The sequence below is a fragment of the Megalops cyprinoides genome, chromosome 7, assembly GCF_013368585.1.
Source record: "Megalops cyprinoides isolate fMegCyp1 chromosome 7, fMegCyp1.pri, whole genome shotgun sequence".
Classification (NCBI taxonomy): Eukaryota; Metazoa; Chordata; class Actinopteri; order Elopiformes; family Megalopidae; genus Megalops; species Megalops cyprinoides.
Window position 1 is genome coordinate 7,857,340 of NC_050589.1, and position 23,805 is coordinate 7,881,144.

Sequence of the window (23,805 nt, forward strand, 5' to 3'; positions counted from 1 at the left end):
ATTCTTTATGACAGTTTCCCAGGCGACAGGGGCCACTGGGTTAGCCCCAGCCAGTGGTACGTCTGCCCCCGAGTCCAGCCTTATCTCATGACAGGTGTAAAATTCTTACTCCTTCTGCTTTGTTTCCCCTCTCTTTATCAAACCACACAACCCCCCACGTCCCGAGGGGGATCAGGTTCAGTTCATAAACCCCTCCTCAGGGGCCAGAGAACCATTTTTAAGCCCCCTCCCCAACAGTTCATAATCTTTAGTGCAGTTTCTGCAGTGACGAGGCTCGCCAGCAGGGGGCGAGCTACATGAGGGATGCTGGAGCAGTGTGGGGGAGATGGGCCTTTAGCCGAGAAAGGACGTTACTAGGAGATTCTGCTCTTCGTCTGGGAAATGGCTCTGAAGATTATCCTCTGTGTTTGCGAAGTAAAAGCACACAAACACAGGAACGGCCAGGGTGCCGGCTATTTGGAAAGATAATTACGATCTGCAGTATTGAACTTTGGCTCCGCTGTATGCTGCCTTAATTCAGGGATTTGGGGCAGGTGATATTATCTGAATAACTCGGTACCAATCAGAGTGGTGCAATTCCATTGAGGGAGCGAGTTGACACTCCGGGGCTAATCCCAAAATGTACACAGTGCCACGTGTCATACTCATTGAGTTGAATCATTTCCTCAGTTTATTGGAAACTGGTTTGCTTTAGCCCCCGGCGCAAACAGAGACCCGATAAGACGAAAAAGAACTGGGGACGGTTAAAAATAGCCGCGATGATAGAGACAAACTCTTTTTAAAAAAAAGTCAAAGCCTACTGGTTGCACCACCCGTAACACATTTTTATTTTGTTTGAAGATGCACCTCGATGCTATGCGGTATGTATGACCTAAGAGGAGAGTGAGTAATCCTCTGGTGTTTATTTGTTTATTTACACAGAACTTAAAAGCCATATTCATTAGTCACAGGGAAGAACGGTGCCTCTTCCTCTCTCTCTCCCTTTTATTTAGCGGTAATGAAAAACGACAGTGTTCCAACCGGTGGCCGTACAGGGAAATTTATCACCTGTTTAATTTCACACTTGGGTAGAGCGAGGCTCGGCTTCTTTGTAGACACTGACAAAGCTGCGGGCGAGGCTCCGTGCATCACCCGGAGCCGAGACCTCTTTAATTGAATACCCGCTTAGTAAATAGGATTCCTCTCTGTATAAATATCAATATGAGATGCTCCGAGAGAGCGCAGGGCGTGGGACGCCCCGTCGGCGGGGAAGGGGTGGAGGGCGGAGGGGCGTGAGGGAAGGGGATGCAAGAAGGTGCATCGGAGTTAGATGTGGAAGAGCTGGTCATCCATCATGGTGTCGCGTCTCCCGGACAAACTTTCCTCCACTTTTTTTTTTTTACCCCACCTGGCCAAAAAAAGAAGCACATGAAATTTCAGACAGTGACACATTTTACAACATAAAACACAAGGCACAGCAGTGTAAAACCAAACATCAGTCTACACATTGACTACAGTCTTGATTCTCTGCAGAGGTGCGGTGCCTCCATGGGTTAAAACAGACTTCCATTTCAGTACAGTCCCAGTTCCATGATGCTCAGTCCCAGTTTGTATTTGTGTGGTTTATCTGGCGTAACGTTCCATTAGCCAGACATGTCTGGGCTGTGAAAAACTGAAGGAAGATGGAGGCTGTGAAAGAAGCATGTTGGCTGAGAAGGCTACAGCGTGTGTTTGTGACACAGGTGAAGCCCGCTGCTCGGCCCAGGCGGTCGTGTCGACTGCCGTGCCGCGGGTGTGACCGGTGGGGTCACTGTGTGATTTTGCTTTGCGTTATTGATGGCGAGGCGTCTGACGAAGCCTGCATGAGTCTGAAGGTCATCACTTTCCTCTCCTCTCCGCTGTTCAATTTGTCTTGATTTTTTTTCCCTTCTTTTTCTCTCCGTCTCTTTGTCATCTTTCTTATAAAGTGTATGGCTCTCGTGCTTTTTTACCTCCAGGGTTCGCTTTTTATTGCCAGATATAGATGAAACCATTTTTTCGATCCACCTGAATCTCAGTCAGGTCAGCAAATGCCAAGGCAACCACACACCTGCGTGTGCAGGAAAGGGGCTGTTCAGTCATGGACACAGAACCACACCAACGTCAAGTGGATTGAAGCACTTTCTCATCTTCCTGTTACAGTGAGAAGCAAAATCAGCAGCTAAAGCAGTGAGCTAGACACATACTTTAAAGGCACCGCTAATCCTTTGCTCAACACCCAGAATGATGACATGGATGTGCCTGATGTTTACCCATCATCTAGAGCTGTCATCACTCTTCTCATCCTTTTCAAATGTGTTCTTTCCTCGCGTCCTGTTTCAAGTTGACATTTCTCCGCTCGTCTTTTCCGCCTTCCTCTACCCCCTTCTTTAGTACGGTATTCCTCTGCCTGTATGTACCTCCCACTGTTGAAACGGACACTCTGTCTGACCTGGTGCCATACCGGTGGGGAGCCACCGGGGGGGTGAAATGGCTGATGCAGACGTTATTTGCAGAGTCTGCTAATTGCAAGATTCGTCTGCGGCTTGCGGGGAGACGGTGACATCAAAGTGCGGAAGCTAATTAGAATCCCCTCCAGCCTTCGTTTGTGTTTATTCAATTTTTATGCGTTGTTTTGCGTGTGCCGAATGCGGAATACGGTGCATCCGTCTCAGGCCCGCGTAAATGAGATCGGGTGGCTAACGAGGCCGTGCATTGTGAAAATAATTACTGCCCCTGGTCAGTGCTAAGCTACAGGGCGAGGATTCCTGTCCACCAGGGTTCCGTTTGAGGATATTGCTTGCGTCTCAGGTGTTCTTGCGGTATTTGTTGCTCTGGAGACGCGATGTTCTATTCAGGGGTTTTCGGATCCAGGCATCTTCTGGTCAGTGCTAAGCTACGGGGTGAGGGTTCCTGTCCACCAGGGTTCCATCTGAGCATATTGTTCACATCTCAGTGTTCTTGCGGTGTTTATTGCTCTGGAGACACCATGTTCTATTCTGTGGTTTTTCGGATCCAGGCATCTTCGGAGCCGACGCGTGTTAAATTCTGTCTCGGTGCTCGACACCTTGAAGGAGAAACGTTACTCCTTTTAAAAGACGTTAAGAGAACAGAGGGATTCTTTGTGTGCCCTCGAGTGTGCATAATGCCTTTTCATCTCAGAGCCAGAGCCCGCACCGCCACTGCTCTCTGTGTGGGGCTAATGAGCTGCCTGTCCCTCCAGCAGAGCGCAGCCACTCTGAGCCGCGTCGAGGATGCCGTCGGCGCTGAGTATCGATCCGCGGGAGCCGGCAGGTCCGGCCGCGGAGGCTGAGCCCGCCGGCCCCCGCGGAACATCCCGGGCCTGATCTGGTTAGGGGGAAGAGTTATGCATAACAGCTCCTCAGGACGGAGCGATATTGATTTCCTCATTAGCGCCAGCATACTTGCATTGCTTCCGAGTGTCAGCGGGAACACGTGTGCATTATCTGAGGTCTGAAAGGTCTGAAAGGTCTGAAAGGGTGCAGAATGCCGGTAATGTGGCATAGCGGTAAGGAGCAGGGCTCCTAACTGAAAGGTTTCAGGTTCAGTTTATGTAAAGCTGTTACCTGTGTTAGTCGCTCTGGATCAGAGCGTCGACTAAATGACAATAGTGGAAGGTAATGTAATAACTCCTCACCTTCTCCCTGTGTCCGTTCCACTTTCGGGTGGGTGCGCCTCTCCCCACGCCTCCCACCAGCGTCTCCTCCCAGGCTCTCTTCAGCCCCGTTTCATCACCCCTGGAGTCCTGCACAGCAAGTGATTCGCTTAAGACTTCAAACCCTGCCTTCTGTCTCTAAATCTGAGACAACATGACTGTTTTGTTGCTGCTCAGTGAATCATTAAACCTCATACGGTCTCAAAAATATGTCCTGATCTCACTCAGGTTTTGAAATATCTTTACAGCTTTGGCACCCATTTCTATGTACACTCTATATTATATTTTTTCAGAGTTGTTTGATTTTAGTGAAACGTTTATTGTAGTGCTTTGCGCTTACGTCTGGTGAGTATATTGTCCCTTACACACAGGGAGGCGCACAGTATAGTAAGCATTATAAAGAGTAGTCCCGGTAGGGTTGTTCTGCGGAGGGCCATGCATCACAGAAACCAGCCAGCAAGTCATCCATCTTGGCTCTGCTCGAGGCTCTCCAGCTTCCATTTGCCTTAATTGCTTTGATGCAAGTTCACCGCCAACTTTCGCTAATGCTGATTTAAGGCGAAGAACTCGAGGCAAAGGAGTTTGACAGCATTTCTCATTGTGTGTCATAATCTGCGGAGGTTATGTGAGGTAATAAGTCTCAAAATATCGACCTGAATTCACTCTAAAAAAGCAACCTTCTCAGGTCCTCTAATATTTTGTCTCTTTAAAAAAAAAAAGAAAACCTGGGTTCAATTGCTGGTCTGTTTTTCCTCTCATTTTACAGCTTTCACCATCATAAATATTACATGAAAACAAAACATCACGCTCTCAGTTTTAACCCATCGAGAAAAAGATTTTTCATTTGATTCTCCATGTTTATTCAGAGTGTCTACAACAAACTTGGGCAACTTTATTTGGGCTCTGTGATGATAGTAGCACCCTATGCTGTTGTGCAATTAGCAGTGTCCATGTATCAGAGGGTCAGCATCCAAGAGCCCATCCCTCCCTTGTTGTCCTGTAGTGGTGGGGAAAGGGGTTATGTTTCCCAGTGCTTTTTAGCTTTAATTGAAATGTACGGAAGGCCTTGTCAGCGGGCTTGGCTGTGCACCTAATTTATTTTGTCAGTCGGTCATGGCCCTTCTCCTTCTCTCCATGATGGGTCATTATCTTGTTCCTCCAGCTGTGCCCCTCGTTCGATTTCTGCTTGAATGTGAAGAGTACTGCAGCACCCAGTGCTGTCTTGTAGGTTTAAATCTGAATTATGAGAATAACGGCAGACTGTGTGTTTGTTGTAAATCGTATTTGTATAATAGGTAATAGATACAGCAGGTGTACTTTTACCCAGCGCACTCTTCTTCACCATAATGTGTGTGTGCTGGAGTGCTGGGTTGATGTGTATGAGTGTATGTTTCTATGGGTGTGTGCATGTGTATGTGTGTGTGAGTTGCCACAGGAAGTTGGATTTGCGTGTGTGTGCAGGTGTGTGTGTGTGTGTGTGTTAATGCAGGGTAATGGTGTATGTGTGTGTGCAGGTGTGTGTGTGTTAATGCAGGGTAATGGTGTATGTGTGTGTGTGTGTGTGTATTAATACAGGGGAATGGTGTGTGTGTGTGTGTGTGAGTGAGTGTGCAGGGTATCAGGATGTGTGTGTGTGTGCGTGTGTGTGTGTGTGAGTGTGCTAATGCAGGGTATCAGGATGTGTGTGTGCGTGTGTGTGTGTGTGTGCAGGGTATCAGGATGTGTGTGTGTGTGTGTGTGTGAGTGTGCTCATGCAGGGTATCAGGATGTGTGTGTGTGTGTGTGTGTGTGTGTGTGTGTGTGTGTGAGTGTGCTAATGCAGGGTATCAGGATGTGTGTGTGTCTGATTCCCCTGTGTCCTCTCTGCAGAGTGTGGCTCCGGAGGGTCCGGTTCTGGGGCAGACGGGGGCTGTGAGCAGGATCGCTGCCGGACGTTCGGAGGGTCCTGGGACGAGGACGCGGAGGACGACCGCTGTGTCTGTGACTTCACCTGCCACAGTGTGCCGCGCAGTCAGGTACAGCCGGCCCGGGACCAGCTGCAGCAGTATGCTGCGTTACAGGGGCTGCAGTGCGTTCTGGGGGGGGGGCAGTGTGTTATAGGGGTTCCCCGTGCAGCTGCTGAAACGGTGCCACCTCTCCCTCTGTAGGTGTGTGGTTCCGACGGACGCACCTACAGCAGCGAGTGCCAGCTGAAGAAGACCAGGTGTGAGAGGCAGGAGCACCTGCTCATCCAGAGTCAGGGTCCCTGCTCAGGTGAGTGTCCGCACCCTGTCTCTGTCTGACACACCCAGTCCGAGACTCACCCTAAATCCTCACCCGCACCCTATCCGACATCCACACCCAGTCCGAGACTCACCCTAAATCCTCACCCGCACCCTATCCGACATCCACACCCAGTCCGAGACTCACCCTAAATCCTCACCCGCACCCTATCCGACATCCACACCCTGTCCGAGACTCACCCTGAATCCTCACCCGCACCCTATCCGACATCCACACCCTGCCCGACGCTCACCCTAAATCCTCACCCGCACCCTATCCGTCATCCACACCCTGTCCGAGACTCACCCTAAATCCTCACCCGCACCCTATCCGACATCCACACCCTGTCCGAGACTCACCCTAAATCCTCACCCGCACCCTATCCGACATCCACACCCTGCCCGACGCTCACCCTAAATCCTCACCCGCACCCTATCCGACATCCACACCCTGTCCGAGACTCACCCTCAGTGCTCTCCCCACACCCTGTCTAAGGCTGGCCCAAAATGCTCACCCCGCACCCTGTCTGAGATTAACCTTAAACATTGACCAAACTGATCGACTCTTCACAGTGTGATCAATGTGAGATACAAGATGTAAGGTGTGTGTTCTGCAGAGAATTCACTCCTCCAGAATCTCTGTCTGATATCTGCCTAGTTTTAAAGGCCATCGATATGGAGGCACATCACAGTACTCACGCTCACTTTTATTCCCTGGTAATCTATCTAGTCTGATATTAGATGTCAGATATTTATGAGGAAAAAGCTGATATTTACAACGAATATTTATGAGGAAAGCTACAATTATGATGTCTGACATTTATGTGGGAAGCTGAAGGAGAGTAATGATGTTGACAGTGTTGCTGTTGTATAGCAAATGAAGGTCCATGCTTTTTTTCAGCTGAGAGTTCTGTGCATTGATCAGAGCTGAGCAGAAAACAAATAAAGACTCCACAGTGAGAGAGAGAGCAGTAACTTTCTCCTTTAGCTCATGGAGGTCTTGCCTCAACATCCCAAACTTCTGTCCATATTCACTTAGTGTTTAGCACAGCCCTGCCATAAGACTCCATCTCCCATACCGCATTGCTCTGCTCCCAGGTGCACACTCAGCACCCTTTCAGTTGCCATGCAGAATCAGTCCCTTTGAAAAGCTCCCATCATGAGCTGAACTGTTTTCTTCTTCCACCCATTTCCTGTTTAGATCAATGGGAAATCTCATTCCTTCTTCCTTTTAAAATGTATATGGAGAACTTCCTGTTTGACCAGACTGCGACCGTGGTCAGAACACAGCTATAGCACACAAGTCTCACTGAAAGACAACACGATGAATACGGTCATCTTCTGCACAACCTCAACTCAACTTTGTGTGTTGTTTGTTGTGTTGAGGTACGCCATGGGAGAGAACCGTCACACGGGGGGGGGGAAGAGAGATATTCCATTAAAGGCACTTTTGTCCTAATAGCCGCGGCACAAAGAGGAGCGGGGGACTAAAGTACAGGTTTAATGAACTGTGCGCAAAGCTCATCTCCGAGCGGCAAAGCGCCGTAGGAAGGAGAGAGAGCAGCTCATCACCATTAGGCGGCGGCTGGCGTTTGCACCGGCAAACGCCGTGATTCATGACTGCGCCGTCCTCCGGCTCAAAATTCCGCCCGACGAGCGCCGGGCGGCGGAGACAAATCTGCTTCCCGTCCCCGAAGCCCATTCTGCTCCGCGCCTCGTGGATGGCTGCTCGATAATGTCACGGCGCCAGCAGACTCCCCTCATCACTCTCCCGCCCCTCCCGTCCTCCACGCCTCCGTTAGTTAACATATTTATTCTGCGCTTAGCGTACGCGGTCATACATTGTAGCTGTCTCGCGCGCAATCACGGACACGCACACACACACACACACACACACACACACACACACACACACACACACACACACGCATACATTTGTACAGACACAGACACATACGCATGTATACACAGAGGGTACATCATGTTCAGTTTTTCAGCTGTGTCTGTGCCTTATCTCAGACAGGAACAAATGAAGAATAGGCTTCCTAGGATGTGCCAAATGTCAGCTGTTGCAAATCCAATAGAAAGTGTATTGTTTATTTTCAGAGGAGGTAATAGCGTCATTTTTTTCCCCTAGATTGCAAAATGTTGTTAGGAATTCTAAATAGCACTGTTATCTTCGAGCCAAACAACAGCTTCCCACCTCTGCTCCTAAAGCAATTCTTATTGTATTCCGCAGAATTACATTTGGCAGTTTTCTGAGGGGGGATGTTTTGTTTTGTTTTTTTGCCTGTTTTTGTTGTTGGAGATTCCTCGCAAAATCTAACACAAATGAAATCAATCTTACAATGCACTTCTGTTTCTGTCTTTTCCCCCGCCCTCTCCCAGCTGCCTCTGCCACGCCCCCTCCCGGCTTGACCCAGGCCGTGCACTGCAGTCAGACGGTGTACGGCTGTTGTCGTGACAACGTGACAGCTGCCCTCGGCGTGGGATTGGCCGGATGCCCCAGTAAGTGCCCATACTGGGTCTCACCTTCAACCTGGGCCACAACCACAACCACCACCACCACACATGCTGTTTCAGTATACCACACAGATAGGGAGTTACATCTAAACAGCATTCGGTGATACAGAGAATGATGAACACGGAGTTTTATGACACAGCATTGAGAAGGATGAATAAAGTTTAGATTGAATTTTTCACTCTGACTGTAGAGTGTTTGTATGGAGATCAATGGGCTCACTGCCCAGGTAACCGCTACATTGCTGTTCTGAAATAAGAGCCTTTCAGAAGCAGTGCCATGAGTCCTTAAAAGATAGTTTCACCGCAGGGAATTGCCTGATGTATCAACATCAAAGTTGCTTATTTAAACTGACTCTTATAAATGGTTAAATCGTGCTTTTTAAAGCACAGAGGCTTCATTGGAGTATCAGAACTGATTGTGTCAAAGCCTGTTACAAAGCCACTATACTTCTACTGTTGCAAGGCATGTTAGTTCCCTCGGTATAACTATCAGCCAGTTGCACCAACAAGGATTAACTGTTAAAAAGAGTTAAATTGACTATTATCTATAAATCTGCTTCAGCCAACCTTTAAATCTTGTTGAAGATTCATCTTAATTTAACTTTAATGTAGCAGCCACAGTAGCCTTTTTTACCCAGAGGAATTGTGATCTGGTGGCATCAGTTTAAACAGATTAATTCTAAATAGCCTCTTGCGGTGGTTTAATTTGACTGATACACACATTTTTAATATGCTTATTGTAGTGCTTCAAAATGTCCGTGACCGTGTAAGCACGAAGTCTTCTCAGGTCAGTTGGCTTAATGGAAAAATATTGCAAGACAGCTGATACCTAGCTGTGTGTATATCGTCATAGTAAGATAACTAGAGCTAGAGCTATGAAGTTATGTATCTCCTGTACAATATAAGCAGTTCTTCTCTAATTAAAAGTCAGGTTTGCTCTGCTATCCTATCAAAAGTCTTGGGATATGGGTAGTTATGAATAGAAAATAAATCCTTATTCCAAGAAATTAATAGCATTTTGACTTGCCTTTGGCCTTAATGAATGCTTCAGTGCGTCGTCGAAGATTGTCTGTTAATTCTGCATTCCCTTTCATCCTAAAGGTGTTCTCTCAGTTTGAGGTTGCGGCTCTGTGCTGGCCACTGCAGTGTAGCAATATTATTCTCTTAAGACCATCCGTGGTCACACACATAGTCACACTCATTATCCTTCAATATGAACGGATATCCCCTGACATTTGATAAGATGGTGAATTTATGTGTGTTTATGTCATGTGCATCTGACTGAAAATTCATTACAAATTGTGCTAGTGCCTGAATCATAGTTTTTTGATCTCTCAAATGTTCGTGTTTGATACATCTGGGCTTAAAAAAATGACCTAGTTTAGCAGGTCTAGATGAACTGATTCTGAACAAGCGTAGAATTAAGAGGGTATAACTGTTGAAAGTGGGTGTTAGCCGGTTGTCGATGTGAACAGTTTGGCTGTATGGGACTGCAGTGGGGGTGTGTCTGATTCTGGAGAGCAGTGCCTCTGAGCAGCCGCTGTCCCCTGGTGTCCCCACAGGCACGTGCCTCTGCAACCCTTACGGCTCGTACGGGGGCACCTGCGACCCCGCCAGCGGCCAGTGCTCCTGCAAGCCAGGCGTCGGGGGTCTGAAGTGTGACCGCTGCGAGCCAGGATTCTGGAACTTCAGGGCCATCGTCACGGAGAGCATGAGCGGCTGCACACGTAAGGAATCGTTTGTGCTTTTACTTTATTAGGTTATTATTACATGATTACCATTTTAGCAGACAGTCTTATCCAGAGCAACTTACATAGGTCACAGTTTTACATGTTATCCATTTATACAGCTGGATATTTACTGAGGCAGTTGTGCATTAAGGACTGGGCCAACAGCAGTGGCCCAGCAGGGAATCAAACCAGCAACCTCCCTCGCCTGTTCATCTTGTCCTCCTTCCTGGGGTTCTGTGTTTTGCTCCATTTTGTCATTTTTTTAATGATGTTATCTGCTTCAGTTTCACTGATGGTTTCATAGTACAGAACAAACGTATGTAAATGCTAAGATTGCGTGGGAGGGAAGCTCTTGGGCCTTGTTTTGCATATGGCGTGATATTAAGGAAAGGATCTAAAAAGAGGCCATCCTACCTTTTCCACCTCCTGTTTTCGAAACACATCCGTGACGGTTTATCCTCTTAGTGTGTAGCAGTGTGCTCTGAGTGGCTTGACTAACAAGGTTTGCTCACAGACAAAGCAAGCAGCCTCACTCTCCCGATGGCCATTACGCAGCGGCAACACGCTTTAGCACCTAGTAAAACAACAGAAAACAAGCACACAGACTCCTCTAGCACAGAGTCTACCCTCTCTCACTCTCTCTCTTCGGGGGGTGTCAGAGAGGGGTTTGTACGTCTCTGATGCCTTTCCCACTGTCCCCTGGGGCGTTCTGGCCTGGGGTTGAACTTTTTCTGACCCCAGCTTGTAACTCCAATGTTCTTGTTCTTCCACCACTGCAGGGTGTCCTTCAGAAAAGTCTCTGCTTAAAGTTGCTGTATGTGTACATGTACTGTGTGTTTGCGCTAGCTGTAGATGTGAAGTAAAGTTGAAGCCTCAAACGATTGGCTGCAAGGCTGAACAGTGAACAAGGCCATTATTTAGGGGAGTGTGATGCACTCAAGCAAGGGCCCACAGGAATTGGATAACTGTGTTTAACCCTGTATTCCCATCAGTCTGTATCATACACTGTGTTTTTCTCTGTCTCCTGTTTTACTCTTCTCTAATTGTCTCTTTCTCCGTCCCTCTCTCCCACCCTCCCTCTCTCTCACACACTCCCATCTCTCTCTTTCTGTTTCCCTCTCTCCCTCCTTACTTCCCTCCCTCATCCTCTCTTGTCTTCCTCTCCCTCCCTCTTTCTCCCCTCTATTTCCCCCTCTCCTCTTTCTGTCCCTCTCCCTCTCTCCCTCCCTCCCTCTCTGTCTCCCTGTCTCTCCTCTATCCATCTCTCTCCCACCACTCTCTCTCCCTCTCCTTCTCTCTCCCACCTCTCTCCCTCCTTCCCTCTGTCTCCTCTCCCTCCTTCTCTCCGCAGCTTGTAACTGTGACGCGGTGGGCTCGGTGCGGGACGACTGCGAGCAGATGTCAGGCCTGTGCTCCTGTAAGACGGGGGTGAAGGGGATGAAGTGCAACGTCTGCCCTGACGGCAGCAAGACGGGCGTGACCGGCTGTGACAAAGGTACGTCCCACCTGCGCCTCCCACAGGCCGCTGACGGGCTGTGCCTGCCATACACAGTCCATCTGCATGTCTCTGTACAGGACTGCACTGCACAGATCTGTACCCGGGCTACCGGCGAACGTATCCCAGAGTTTGCTGCTGCTGCTGAGTGCTTTAGGCATGATCAGGCTGATTGGGACTAGCGTTGTCATTTTTATTTATCTTGCGGGGATGCTGCTGGCCAATTTAAAATAGCATTGTGGGAGAGCTCAAATCTTTTGGAATTGCTTTTGTGGCGTATGGTACCGTATGTGATGGGAGGGGTTGCAGAGAATTTCGGATGCCGTGCGGCCGGTTTGTTTTCCCCCTCAGTCCGCCCGCTGTGTCTCATTACGGCCCACAGTAAGGAGTAATCAGGAAGTGAAGTGCTTAATGAAGTCAGTAGCTCCCGTGCAGCAGCAAAGCATGCTGGGACACCGGAGGATGAAAGGGTTCACATGAAAGCCGAGCGCAAGCAGTGCACCGCTGTGGGCAGAGGGCAGCCCTCCTGTGATGTCAATGGCCTGGGTTTGTGCCTAAGGGTTCTTGAGTAATATTCCCAGCTCGACCGCTGTTCGAGCCCTGGGGTTCGTGCAGTTCAAACATGTGTCTTTCATGAAAAAATGCCTTAATTGAACCCTTGGCCTGAGCAGAATCAAAAGATTTCATTAGATCTCGCCCATCAAAAAGTTGTCATCAATCGTGACCCACTTGAAGATGAGTGGATTCTGTATTAACCCTGCAATGTCACCCTGCCCCCAGGTCCTGGAGCACAGACCTCTTGTGAGGACATGGACTGCCATTTTGGGGCGACCTGCGTGGAGGTGAATGGACAGGCCCACTGCGAGTGCCCCTCCCCTGACTGCGGAGAGAAGAACAAGACAAAGGTGGGGCCACTGACATTCCACTCCACAGCCAATCAGTGAAGTGAAGCAGTAACCAATCAGGCGCAGAGACATATAACGCTCAACAGATTGTAGAACAGATCTTTAAGAACTATCCCCAAGTTATTAGGCAGCTCTAACAAATGTGTTAACAGTAATAGCCTTCTACCATCCGTTTCAGAAGGCTATTACTTTAAGCGCACCCGCAATTGTTCTGCGAAACAAATCAGGAATTTACCTTACAATTAACATATTCAATCCCCCAGGAGCTGTTGATTGAATTTAAATTGACTGAACAAATCCAATCTGTATCTGCAAATGGAGGCCTGGGAACATGTGTGGTTGAATGGTGGGACCAGTCCAGTGTTCCTAGGGAGATTCGTGCATGCTAGTCACGACCCGCTGAACACTGGCTTTATCTCTCTCAATATAATTGTGACATTAAAGACGGGTTGGTACGCGGGTGTGGACGAGCTGTCTGTGTTTTCGGGCAGGTGTGCGGCTCTGACGGGGTTACCTATGCGGACCAGTGTCAGCTGATGACCATCGCCTGCCGGCAAGACAAGCACATCACCGTGAGGCACCTGGGACACTGCACAGGTGAGGCCTCTCTCCGATCCAGGCACCTGCCCTCCACACTCCCTCACACTCCAGCTCCCAGTCAGGCAGTGAGTGTGTGCTTCCACATTCACACACGAATGCACTTTGCACTGTTTCTCCCTATTTTCGCCCTGTTTCCACATACTGGGCCCAGGTGAAAGGTTTCAACCAGCTGGCCGTGCCAGCGTGGTCAGAGAGTCACACAGTAGGTCATGTAAGTCATTTAGGTAGTGAGGTTTAGGTGTTTACTTCTCATTTTCCAAACGGTTCCCAGTTGTAAGAGGTGGAAGATTTAATGAGTATGATACCAGCTGCACAGTGAGGGTCGAGGACTAGGGCTGTAGGTCACCACTGTTTACACCAGGGAAGCGTGTGGGGAGGTGTCCACACACAGGGTGCAATGGGTGGGATTAAATCATGCTCTTCAGGACTGAGTAATGGGTTATGAAAATAAAACACTCTCCTCAGGACAGTTTCCTCAGCTCTGTTCCCGGGCGTAATGAAGTAGATAAAATGTGAAATGCTTTGAATCTCTTTTGGTTTTTGTTGTTACATATTCGTCTGTTTGTTTCGGTGTATCCGAGACGCCGTCTCTCCTGTTGCGTGTATCGGGCCACACGTGTGTGTGCGCGCACTCGCGGGACACCGAGCAGCTGCGGACGCATCCTCCTGTCCCAGTCTGTTCCGCTCGGATTCACCGTGTCACCTGCGGTGAAATAAACAGGCCGTTTATTGGAAGGGAAATGGCGTAGAAAAGGCCGGGGCCGCGGCAGAACTGCCTGACAGATGCTCCCCTGCAGAGGAGGGGGAAGCTGCCGTCTGGCCGGTGGCCCCTTCCCAGAATCCCCGGGAACAGGGTGGCATTTGGCTATTTGATTTCCAACGTTCGTGGGTTAGGGGCTTCAGTAAGGGGCGTTGCCTGTTGGGGACCCCTCGATCCTGATCACCAGGATCTGCCTTCGTGCAGGAAGGCACTGTGGGTCATTTGACTCATATTTGATTTGTCTGAACCCCGATGCTGAAGCGTGGGTAGAACAGTAGCAGGAGAGCTTCCGTGGCGCACATGGAGAGACCAAGGTCCCCTGCTTTGTCAGGGCAGGTGCCCGGACGCGGGGGTAGGGGGGGGGGGGCGGCACGACACCGGCCGCAGACTCCTGGACCCTGGCCAGCAGCAGGGGCCATGCGGCTCCGTCACGCCCGCCCGCCTAGTCTCTCGGCGCCAGTGAGATAAGGCGAGTTAAAACGGCGTTAGAAGTGAGCGATTCCCATCTCTCCTCCGTCTGCCAGTTTTGTCAGATCTGAAATAGGTCAGGTCATCTTTGCATGCGCCAGGCTTGGCATTTCAAACGCCGCTGTTTGGACTGATCGGCTGACATTTCGGGGGAGGGGGACTGGGGAGATGTGGGGTGTGTGTGTGTGTGTGTGTGTGTGTGTGTGTGTGTGTGTGTGTGTGTGGGGTGGGGGGTGGGTAAACGACGTGGGGGGGGGGGGGGGGGTTGTACCATCAGACTAAGATAGAGGGGAATGTATTAGGTATTCAACAGCTAGCTATTAATACTGTGGCGCTCACGGGACGTTAATGAAATGAAATAAAGATTCATTAGGATTCCGTTGGCTGATTGTATGGTGCCTTTGTTAGTCCTTTATCTTATCACGCTTTATTTACAGCGAGCAGGCGCAGAGCTGGCAGCGGCCGGTCTGTCGCTGCCCGGAGGAAGCGTGGCGGCTCCCGCGCTTATTAATTTCTTCCCCAGGATGCGGTCTCGCGCCGGGCACCCCACCCCCACTCACTCCGGGGCCCGGGTTCGAGCAGGAGCTCATTTCACGTGTGAGCGGGTGGGAATTAGCCGGAGCGGGCGCCGCATCGCGCTTCCCGCTGGTCCCTCCTGACTCTCGCTGAAATAACATGAGCCGTCGGGAGCCTAAGAGCTCATGTAGCGCATTCCGGCTACAAGTAACACAGGTAGAGAGGCATAATAACGGGGGGGGGTAATGCAATAAAGATTCCAAGGGTGCTGGGAAAGACAAATATCACCGCTTGGCACCGAAAGTTGGCGGTTTTCTGCCTCCCCTTATGGCGGCATCACCTGTAGGTTTGCGGCAAATTGGCAACACACGCAAACATATGGCATGGTGTCAAGCAAGCAACTCTCTCTCTGTTGCTGTCTGTCTCTCTCTTTCTTTCTCTGCCTCTTTCTATTGCTATCCATTTCTCTCACTCTCTCTCTCTCTCTCTCTCTCTCTCTCTCTCTCTGCCTGTCTCTATTGCTATCTGTCTTTCTCTTGCTTTCTCTCTCTGTCTTACTCACGCGCTCTCGCTCATTGTCTTTCCCTGTCTTTTCTGTCTGGAAATAACCTGATTTCCTCCCTAGCCTGCAGAAGAGAAGAGAGCATTCTTAATGACTAGCTTTCGAAAGTGCCAACTAAGCTGTGGCAAGACTGATTTATTTATTTATATATGTATAATTTTTTGTCCTTTTCCAGTAGTACAGCTTTGCCTCTCGGAAACTCAAATGGAGCGTTAAACGCTATTAAGGAATGCTTCCACTGTGCTGGTCTCGCTGTCAGCTTTTCACTCCTTTTTTCACTAGACGTGGGACTCGGTACCTAGCAGAGAGATGGGATACCTGCATTCTGGATCCTCTCTCCCGCAGAGTCACCGCGAAAATAGGGCCCTGAATGACAGGTGTAACCAAGGAGAGAAAAGAAACAATTTCCTATGCACACATACACACCCACACAACCATGCATACATACACAAACTCACACACACACACACACATGCACGCTCACACATGCATATGCACCCATGTGTACACACACACGCACACACATACACACAAACGCACACATGCACACGCCCACGCACACACATAAACACAGGCATGCTTGGGCACACACACAGTCACATCCACATGCACAGATATGTACGTGTACGCGCACACACACACACACACTTTGATAGCATCTCTGCTGTCTCTCCATCTCCTTCCCTCCTCATAGGGTGCTGCACAGCAGGAGGGATGGGCTGCTCAGTAAATATGTTTTATTTTTAATATTTCTAGAAAAAAAATGTTACATATTTCACACCTCGCTGGGTAACCGTTGATCAAACATAAGATGATGAGGGTCTAATTAAATGTGAGTTTGAAAAATCCCCAAAGCGAAATGTTATCAAAAACCTGGCGTAGGGCAGTGCTGCACGATGGAGGTTTGGTGGCGTAAGCCTCCCAACAAGGGGCCGTGCCTGAGTGTCTCTCAATGGTGGCAGTGTTTTGAAAAGGGGGGGGGGGGGGGGGGGGGTGCACATCACCCTCCTCTTTGAGTGCTTTAAGTCAAACCCCCCCCCCGCCCCCCCCACACACACACATGCACATTGCAGGATTTGTCTGTTGTCTTGAGTATTATCCACGGCAGTTTTGTCTTGTGTCACAGAACTTTGCATGGCTGGTGGCAGGTGCTGTTAAAACAGGTCACTCACGGTGACTGAGGGCCCTGTGAAGGGAAAGACCCGCCATGTTTAGACGTGCGCTGAGGAGACCGCCGCGGAGGCAGCAAGGCATGCTGGGAGGCGGAGAGCAGAGGCTGCTGTCTTTGAAGCCGCAGCTAAGCCCCGACTGCTGTCCTCGTTACATCAATCTTTCATCACTGCGAGGCTCTGCCTGTCTGTGATTAAAGCTCCCCTCCGATAGGCAAGAGTTTGAGTGAGTGTGCGTGTGTGTGTGTGTGTGCGCGGGCGTGCGCATGTGTGTGCGCGAGTGGGTGTGTGTGTGTGTGTGTGTGTGTGTGTGTGTGTGTGTGTGTGTGTGTGTGTGCGCGCGAGAGAGAGCATACATATGTGTGTGCGTGTGCGCACAAGTGTCTGTCTGTGAGTGAGTTGTGCATGCGAATATACATTTATATGCCATATCTGCATATACACTTACTCTTTCACTGCAGTGTAGTTAGACTGCAAACCCTGTTCTGTCACTGAAGTGAGACTGTATTTTCGTGATCATTTACATAACATTTGCTTATCAGAATGCTCTTATTTGGAGCAGCTTGGAATTTTTACATGTTACCCATTTATACAGCTGGAGATTTACAGAGGCAATTATGGACCAAGGTTGCAAGAGGAGTGGGCCACCTGGGATTCTAATAGGCTACCTTTGGGTTACAGGCCCTGCTCTTTGCCACTGCATCACACTGCCGGCCCCATTATTATAATTACCCTTAATGGGCTTTAAGCTTCAGTACTAGACAAAGCCCAACATGAATGTCCTTCTGAATGTCAGCCGCTTGACAGTTGCACAGTGTAATTAAAACTGGCCGGCACTGAAAGCAACCTAAGAGGTCTGAAAGTACTCTTCCATGTCAATATTTCCACACTGAAAGGGCGCTGTGACCCCCCTGTCACCGCTCTCCTTCATCCAAAATAACACGAGAGAGGTCTGTGCGAGAGCGCTCGCTTCTCTTACGTAGCCCTGCTCGTCCCGAGTGGGCCATACGGCCGCCTGTATCAGAGAGACCGATCCAATTATGGGACCTCTTCATACCCTCTCAAAGAGTGCTCAGGTGTTCGCTCCTAATGGGTTCGGTAGGACTTGATTGAAACCATCAGCTGGCTGTTTTGTGAGAGTGGATGTGTGTCCTCACATCCTCAGCTGGATGCTCTGATGGTACATCCGTGGAACATGCTAGAAGCAAGCTGTGTGGGACCCCTGCTGGGAGCTGGGTGCTCTGAAATGATAGAGGGATAGATCTAGAGGGAGGGGGAAAGAAAAGGCGAGGGAGGCCTCGGAGAGCATTTTCCATCTTTGCTTACCCATCATTCATTCCTGCTTCCTCCAGAAACCATCTTACACCCCGGGCCGGCTGCCAGACCCACCCCTTCCCCAACCACACCCCGCGCCACACCCTCCACCGCCCACGTCAAGGTCACCCTGCCCCGCCATGGCCACACCACCACGTCCCGCTCCGGCGAGAGGGCCGAGGACCAGAGGGACAGCAAGAACGCCCTACCCCCCTCGTGGGTGGAGGCCGCCCCGCCGTCCCGGACCACGGAGCGACCCGGCAAACCCTCCATCCCCACCCACCGCCCCACCACCCACCACAAACCACCACGCACGACACCCCTGCCCCCGAGCTCCACCCCCAGACCCAAGCAGGCCGTCCCGCCTTCCCTCTATGAGGACTCGGGCAGTGGCGAGCCCAGCGGCGACGACGAGGAGGAGGGTAGCGCCGTGATGGAGGCTAGCGGGGAGGAGCCAGTCGGTAAATCACTTCTTTCACTACAAATCCCAGAATGCTGCTGTGGCGCTCATGGCCACATTAGTGATACAATGAGTGATACAATGAGTGAGCACAGCACAGAGTAGTTTAACAGGTGTTTGGAGTGTCATTAATTGTTGTGTACATTGGTAATGCCATAATTTGTGACTAAGGCAGGTAAACATAGTTGTGGTATTTACTGTTTTCCAACTAAATTTTTAACTAAAATTTATACTCCTTATATTCTGTAAAATTTACCTGGTATCACACACCCTGAAGGAGAATTCTCTCCAAAATTCTGTATTTACAGTGGCAATATGGATTTTTTCTGCAAGCATTGTTGGTCTGTTATTACTCTGAACAGAGTTTGCTCCTCTATCTCGCTGTTTAATGCTGAGCTCCAGGAGATCCAGAGATGCACTGGTACCAAGCTGCCAGTGGGGGTTGACTGGGGATGAGGTCCATGACCATCCCTTGACTAACATCATATCTTGAACAATTGAACAACTTCAGATTCATATTCTAAAGGCATTCTAAGGCATGTGCGGTTATTGTATGACAGTATAACATCATATCACATAAAATTGTAACAGACAAGCAATGTTGATACTAAACAATGCAGAATAAACATCATTTGTAAATAACAACAGTACGTAAATAATAGATCAGTGTTTCAGCTGTAATGTTCCTCTGTGTAAAGTACTGTCTGTGTCGCTTTATGGCATACCGGGCTAACAAGATGGCTGAGTCCCGCCTCCTGCGGGAGAATTCTGACATTTTCTCTACTTGTCATATTCAGAAAACTCGAGAGGGAGCTCGCACATTTCCTTGAAATAGATGTTCCCGAGTTCAGAGTATTTATAACTGTGAAGGAGGAAGGAGAGGAAGATCATGTGTGCCTCTCCCTCTTCTTCCTCGCAGTGGCACTTTTTCCTTAAGAAGCTAGGCTGTGCCAGTCTCCGTCAGAAGCCACCCTGCGGTCAGAGAGTCTGCCCTTTGGTCAGGATGGCTCTCTGCTCCGTATGTCTCCTATTTATCTTTGTGTCTCTGTGCGAGAGAGACACCGTGCAAGAGTGTCATGTTGAGGAATGCAGCAGTAAGAGCTAAACAGAAAAAATGCTAACTTTGTTTTCAATCCCCTACATCCTTTTATTTTTTAAATTTCCTTTTGTCCTCTTACCTCCCACCCCCCCCCAGTTGCATGCTCTGACCGGCTGGATTTATGAATCAGCCTGCTGCTCTATCTGCCGATCCGTCCCACAAATTTATTCCCCTGTCACGATCTGACGGGACTGCCGTGTGACGCCAGTCGCACACGCACGCCGCCCATGTCCCCAGGGGGCCGTTTGATGACTCCCTGCTTCCGAAAAACAGTTGCCTCTCAGCCATAACCGCCCCCCTCCCCTTACACACACACACACACACCCCTCCTTTTTAATGCCAGCTCGTAAGTTTGCGCCCGTAGGTGAACAGATGCCCGCGGATGCTCCCCCGCGCCTCGCCAAAAGTCATTTTCCACCCGCCCGCTCCCTCCATTTCACTCCTCGTCGGAGAGTCCTTGACAGTTTCCCCCATGATGTGTTTATGGCTTCCTCGCCTCGTGTCAGAGTTTCTGTTGGGAGTTATTTATTTATTTTTATTTTTTACGATCATTTCTAATCTCTGGTTGACGTAAATCTGCCTCCCGGCAGTAGAATGAACACGGAGTGTAACAGAGACGGTTATGGACCAGCGGCAGTTTACGGAGCGAGTGCATGAAGCACACCCGACATAAATGCTGCAGGTATGTCGATAACGTAGGGATGTAATGTGGTGATTGTGCGGAGCGCACTCGGGCTATGAGTTAATCAATGAAAGAAATTACCCGTTCCTGTGCTCGTCTCTTTCTCTCAACAAATCGCGTTTGATATCTGAGCCAATTCGGGCTGCGGTTGCCTGTGATAGTTTCCCCAGGCACGCAGTTCTCAGGGGTTTTTTGCATTATTATTTTTTATTTTTGAACAAAGAAAAGAAAAGGCCCTTGCGTGCGCTGAGCAGGGGAATCGACTGCACGGAACATTCCAGTTGTCTGGATTCCTCCTTTGCATTCCGTTCTACCTCAGTTCCTCCAGCTAGTGTTTGAGAAGGGGGCGGGGGTTGGGGGGGGGGGTGATAGCATCTCAGACAGCATCCCCGGGGGACTTGCAACGCAGCTAGTTGAATGGCATGCTAGCTGTCATGGCCTCGCTGACACTGTGTCAAAACACGGCTGATCTCTTCCACTGACAAACCTGCGGGTCAGCCTTTAGAAAGTGCGGACACAGGGCTCCGTCTCACACAGGGGTCTGAAACGTTGCTTCACTCTGTCGCCCCCGTGGCGGGAGAGGAGTGAGCAGACTGTCGACTGGCTGTGAGAGCGCCGATGTGACCCTTTCTCCCATTTCCTTCTGTCCAGAGCTTGCGGCAACAGCGGCCGCACCCCCGGCGGCCGAGGAGCGCTCCTCCTGCGACAACGCCCCCTTCGGCTGCTGCCCCGATGGCCGGACGGCTGCCAGCGGCTCCGAAGGAACCAACTGCCCCCGTAAGTGTCCCCCCCGGCAACCGCGCGCCTTCACTGCGGCAACGGGATCTGAACGCCTCCACGGTGGAGCTGAGAGGATTTGGCGGAGGGAGGGGTTTAGTCAGGGTTTGCAGCGGGTCCCTCTCGTATCCCGGACTTCCTCAGTCCCTCAATCCCCCCACCTGCCAGGGCCCTCCGAGCCCCCTCCCCTCCTCCTGTTTGTTGTGAACCTGTGAAGCACGTAGCGGCCCCTGGCTTTGATTTTGTGATTGGGAGGCGGGGGAGATGGGTCGTGACTGGAAGATCTGCAGTCCCGTCTCGAGGGTGTTGGCTCGCTCTTGCCGATTCGCCCGTCGCGCAAGAGACAGAGAGAAGGGGAGGAAGGAAACTGGCTCGCCCCTCGTCTCTGTCTCCAGCAGCCGCACGGACCCTTGCAGATTGGATCGGTCTCCGTGTGATGCCATTGGTCCACAGCCCGCAGTAGGTCATCTGTGTGTGACCTTTCCGAGCCCTGGCCCCTCCCCCTCGCCGCCCCGCTCCATCTGATGTGAAAGACAGAGATTAGATTAGACGCACCGAGGAATAATGAGGACTGGCAGAGGGCTGACAGCTTTGTTGTTCATTCTGTACACAGTGCGTAGATGTTTCCTCTAAATAGCAACGTGGGGCCTCCTATAATGTCACGTCCTCATGTTGGTGACTGTCAGCAGTGCGCCTTTGCCTGGTTGGAATGTTTTTACAGATCCCGCATGCTGTAGGTTTGAAGTGACAGTGTTTGTTGAAAGGGCAGGCTGAATCTTCTCTCCTGTAACCCTCCAGCTCGTGAGATAATATTATTTACAGAATTAAATTATATCATGCTATGACAGCCCAAAGTGCTTCACAGTACGGATCACACTATTGAAAATAAGTAAAAGTACAACAGAGAATATGATAACTATATATGCATGCGTTAGGTATATGTAAATATGTTTGTGTGTGTGTTTACTGTATTTGTGTGGCTGTATGTGTATTAAAGGAGACAAACAGACTCCTGAACAGTACATTACAAGCACCAAAGAAGAAGAGTAGAGATTAAATCACATCCATTCTGTCAACATGGTTTTAGTTTTGTAATTAAATTGAGTGAGTTTCCTGTGTATGAAGGAAGGAGACCTTTAAAACAAAAAGCTGTAACCCCCCCCCAGCTGTGTTTCAGTGATTTCTCTCAGATGGTAGTTCCAGCCATCCATTTATCTCCGATTTACAAAGACATCCTTTTTTTCTTGTCCTGTCTGTTTCGTACAGCAATCTCTCCCTCGATCCCCCCCACCCCCCGCCTCCATTTGTATCAGATTTTAGGCGATATGTTTCGGGGCGGGGGAAAAAAAGGAGCCCTTATCATGCAATTTTAACCAGCTTCTGTCAGTCACGCGCTTCCTAGGATTAGGAGACAATTACGGATATCTTTCTTGATAATCACGCGAGTACTCTCCCCGGCTCCAGCCGAGCCCGAGTGGGTCGCCGTGATTGATTTGGGCAATTTGTTCGGCTGATTACGAGCTGCATGAAGCCCAAGCATCCCCTGCTCCCCCCCGCTCTTCACTTTATTTATCCCTTAATGTCCAAGCTCCAGGTGCATTTTACACCGGCTCTTAATGAACCGCAGTCAGAAATGATACGAGCATGCCAGGTGCCGTGACGGTAAGGCAGGGAAGGGTTGTGTGGCTTAATGCAGGCCTTCGGAACGGTGAGAGCATTTCAGAGTGCTTTTCTGGAGTCTTGTGTTCATGTCTGTTATCTCTGTGTTCCTTGTGTCGCCTGTTCTCTGGCTGTGTGTCTTGTCTGTGTGTCTCTAACTGGTGTCTCTCTACTTAGTCCTTCGCGCCTCTGCCGACTTTTCGGAAGAGCGGGAGTCTCGGCCTGGTAAACTCCAGCCCATCCCCCCCCCCCCCCCCCAGCGCCTTCACTCTCGTTCACAATCCACTCTCCTGCAATTCCACCCGCCCCTCCAAAAAGGACCGCAACGCGCCAAACCGCACTAACACCACAGCTCCATCCCACTAACCCCTAGACTGGCACTACCAACCTGGTCCACTGTCTGAGCCCCAGGGCAGGATGTCAGGGCGCCCCCTGTTGATGCAAAGTGGTAACACCTGTGACACGCCTGCCTTACAGCTACCATGAAGTTCAGCGGCTTCCTGCACCTGGACCAGGTGGAGGGCCAGGAGGTCTTCTACACCCCGGAGATGGAGGATCCCAAGTCCGAGTTGTTCGGGGAGACCGCCAGGAGCATCGAAAATGCCGTGAGTATTCCCTCTTTCCCACAAACTCCTTTAAAACGTGTAACAGGAAGCATACTCCCACACAGCAGTGCTCTGATCTGTGTTTATTTCTGACTCACGCAGTTGACATAGGCTCTCCTTTCTGGATCGCTTCGTGTAGCAGCTGCATTTCGGCTTGCTTGCAAATCAGAGTAATTAGTACTTCTCATTTCCATAAAGCCCTTCATGCTTGCTGACACAGTCACGCAAGCGGTGCAGTAAATGAGTTACCAGCCAGCGCAATGAAACGCATTTCTGTAACTGGGAGCAGCGCAGGCAACGCGGTGCCATGCACTGTCAGGACGGGCTTTCGTCACAGGCACACAGGAGGCTGGCAGTAAAGTAGCACCTGTTTATAACAGCAACCGCTTATAACGAAGTAACGTGTGTAAAATATGGCAGTTACGATATCCATCCGCCTCTTCAGTCACGTAATTGAGTTCATATCTGATTTCCCCCCGGTTCTGGCTGAGAACCCGCTTGCGTCTGTCCTCGTCACCTCCGTTTGAACCTGACAGCAGAGAGCTAA

At 50.0% G+C, this 23,805-nt stretch overlaps 1 protein-coding gene across 1 annotated transcript in view; it reads left to right on the forward strand.

Moving 5' to 3' along the window:
* Positions 1-23,805, forward strand: part of agrn (agrin) — a 202,387-nt gene that overhangs the window by 154,111 nt on the left and 24,471 nt on the right. The window contains exons 11-20 of the mRNA XM_036533356.1: positions 5,543-5,688; positions 5,821-5,926; positions 8,323-8,442; positions 10,020-10,184; positions 11,539-11,682; positions 12,463-12,587; positions 13,079-13,184; positions 18,015-18,437; positions 20,869-20,994; positions 23,131-23,258. Coding sequence (XP_036389249.1) covers positions 5,543-5,688; positions 5,821-5,926; positions 8,323-8,442; positions 10,020-10,184; positions 11,539-11,682; positions 12,463-12,587; positions 13,079-13,184; positions 18,015-18,437; positions 20,869-20,994; positions 23,131-23,258 — 1,589 coding nt within the window. The remainder of the gene's footprint in view (positions 1-5,542; positions 5,689-5,820; positions 5,927-8,322; positions 8,443-10,019; positions 10,185-11,538; positions 11,683-12,462; positions 12,588-13,078; positions 13,185-18,014; positions 18,438-20,868; positions 20,995-23,130; positions 23,259-23,805) is intronic.